The sequence below is a fragment of the Pagrus major genome, chromosome 5 (assembly GCF_040436345.1).
Source record: "Pagrus major chromosome 5, Pma_NU_1.0".
Classification (NCBI taxonomy): domain Eukaryota; kingdom Metazoa; phylum Chordata; class Actinopteri; order Spariformes; family Sparidae; genus Pagrus; species Pagrus major.
In genome coordinates this window covers 41878040-41880539 of record NC_133219.1, presented here as the reverse complement: position 1 = coordinate 41880539, position 2500 = coordinate 41878040, and the positions used below count along the sequence as shown (strand labels likewise).

The window sequence follows — 2500 nt, the reverse complement described above, 5'->3', positions numbered from 1 at the left end:
CAGAGCATCATGTGACACCTGTGACCTCTGACCTGCTCAGAGGGGCTGAGCTCACCTGAGTTGTAGGCTGACGAGTCTCCCTGAAACGGACAGTCTGTCAGAGCTCCAGCTTTAGCAACGCTGCCCCCTAGAGCCAGTCTGAGGGACTCCACTGCACCCTGAGGACCAACACAGTGTTCAGAGATTAATAAAGTGTTGACAGATTAATACAGTGTTGACAGATTAATAAAGTGTTGACAGATTAATAAAATGTTGACAGATTAATAAAGTGTTGACAGATTATATGAACAGTGAGTTCAAACACAGACAGCTGGGTGCAGATTACATCTCTGACTTCTGGACATTTGAATGTTTTCATGACACTGATCCAGATCTGTCTCCTCTCTGAGGGATAAATGAAGAAGAACCTGATCCACTGTGAGTTGTGTGTTGTTCATGTTGTTGTAGTCGGGGAGTTTTTCTCCAAGTTAATGTTCATTTTTGGTTTAAAACACAGAAAGACTGCAAAAACACAAATGTATCAGGTGGACCTGTGGATGAGCAGAGGTGATGAATCAGTAGACGCTGGTTTGTAGCGCCTGTTGACGAGGACGGAGTAACGACTGATTTGAATTAGAACAAAGAATTGAACGATGTAGATCAGTTCTGATGGAGTTATTGAGTTACTGAGTCGTCTGTGTTGAGAGACGGTCGTACTTTCATGTTAGTCGCTTCCTTAAAGAATTGATACATTTAAAAAAGGAAACTCTCGTCTGTCTCACCTGCAGGCGGGCGTAGGCCTTCTGTCCGTGTCGGATCTCCACCATATCCGCCTCTCTAGGCAGAGGGACCAATGGTGGCAGACCCTGGCTGGAGTCGGCCAATCGACAGTTGACGTAAAGCTCCATGTGCATGTTGTCACGGTGAAGACCTCCGAGTCTCAGGATGATGGAGTGAGTCCGGCCGTCAGCGAGGTTAGCATTCTGCAGGTTCACTGTGTGGATCTTACCGTCAGCTCGGACGTAACGGACCAGGACTGAAGGAGGAGGAGGAGGAGAGGAGGAAGAGAGGAGGAGCAGGAGGAGGAGGAGTAAGTCTGATGTGTGGAACAGGGATGGACATTCTCTGAAAGCTTACAGACCAAAAGATTATTCTGATTTCATCAAGAAACTGATCAGAACAACAAAAACAAGATTAAAGACGAGGACAGGTGTGTGTAGAGGACAGGTGTGTGTGTAGAGGACAGGTGTGTGTAGAGGACAGGTGTGAGTAGAGGACAGGTGTGTGTGTGTAGAGGACAGGTGTGTGTAGAGGACAGGTGTGAGTAGAGGACAGGTGTGAGTAGAGGACAGGTGTGTGTGTAGAGAACAGGTGTGTGTAGAGGACAGGTGTGAGTAGAGGACAGGTGTGTGTGTAGAGGACAGGTGTGTGTAGAGGACAGGTGTGTGTGTAGAGGACAGGTGTGTGTAGAGGACAGGTGTGTGTGTAGAGGACAGGTGTGAGTAGACGACAGGTGTGTGTGAGTAGAGGACAGGTGTGTGTGTGTAGAGGACAGGTGTGAGTAGAGGACAGGTGTGAGTAGAGGACAGGTGTGTGTGTGTAGAGGAAAGGTGTGAGTAGAGGACAGGTGTGAGTAGAGGACAGGTGTGAGTAGAGGACAGGTGTGTGTGTGTAGAGGACAGGTGTGAGTAGAGGACAGGTGTGAGTAGAGGACAGGTGTGTGTGTGTAGAGGACAGGTGTGAGTAGAGGACAGGTGTGTGTGTGTAGAGGACAGGTGTGAGTAGAGGACAGGTGTGAGTAGAGGACAGGTGTGTGTGTGTAGAGGAAAGGTGTGAGTAGAGGACAGGTGTGAGTAGAGGACAGGTGTGAGTAGAGGACAGGTGTGAGTAGAGGACAGGTGTGTGTGTGTAGAGGACAGGTGTGAGTAGAGGACAGGTGTGAGTAGAGGACAGGTGTGTGTGTGTAGAGGACAGGTGTGAGTAGAGGACAGGTGTGTGTGTGTAGAGGACAGGTGTGAGTAGAGGACAGGTGTGTGTAGAGGACAGGTGTGAGTAGAGGACAGGTGTGTGTAGAGGACAGGTGTGAGTAGAGGACAGGTGTGTGTAGAGGACAGGTGTGTGTAGAGGACAGGTGTGAGTAGAGGACAGGTGTGTGTAGAGGACAGGTGTGAGTAGAGGACAGGTGTGATCATCTAAAATGAAACAGTGAACTTCACTGATGATGTAATAATTATGAATCAGTCCAAACAGAAGTTTCTGCTCTATAATGTTAATAATCAGTGTTTATATTGTTTACATTGTTTATATTGTTTACATTGTTTATATTGTTTATATTTATAGAACACGCTGCTACAGACGAGCTGATACATCAGCAGAGATCCGTCCTGTAGATGAAACAGAACCAACACCAGCTGCAGCTTTAATAATGGACTCATTGTTCCACCAGAGGTCAGAGGTCACACTGTGGCAACACACACACACACACACACACACACACACACACACACAGTGTGATAGTGAT

At 47.5% G+C, this 2500-nt stretch overlaps 1 protein-coding gene across 1 annotated transcript in view; it reads right to left on the bottom strand.

Moving 5' to 3' along the window:
* Nucleotides 1-1011, bottom strand: part of thbs3a (thrombospondin 3a) — a 22420-nt gene extending 21409 nt beyond the window's left edge. Inside the window, exons 1-2 of the mRNA XM_073466798.1 lie at nucleotides 762-1011; nucleotides 56-158 (exon numbers count right to left, since the gene is read on the bottom strand). Coding sequence (XP_073322899.1) covers nucleotides 56-158; nucleotides 762-893 — 235 coding nt within the window. The 5' untranslated portion in view covers nucleotides 894-1011. The remainder of the gene's footprint in view (nucleotides 1-55; nucleotides 159-761) is intronic.
* Nucleotides 1012-2500: the final 1489 nt, after the last annotated feature.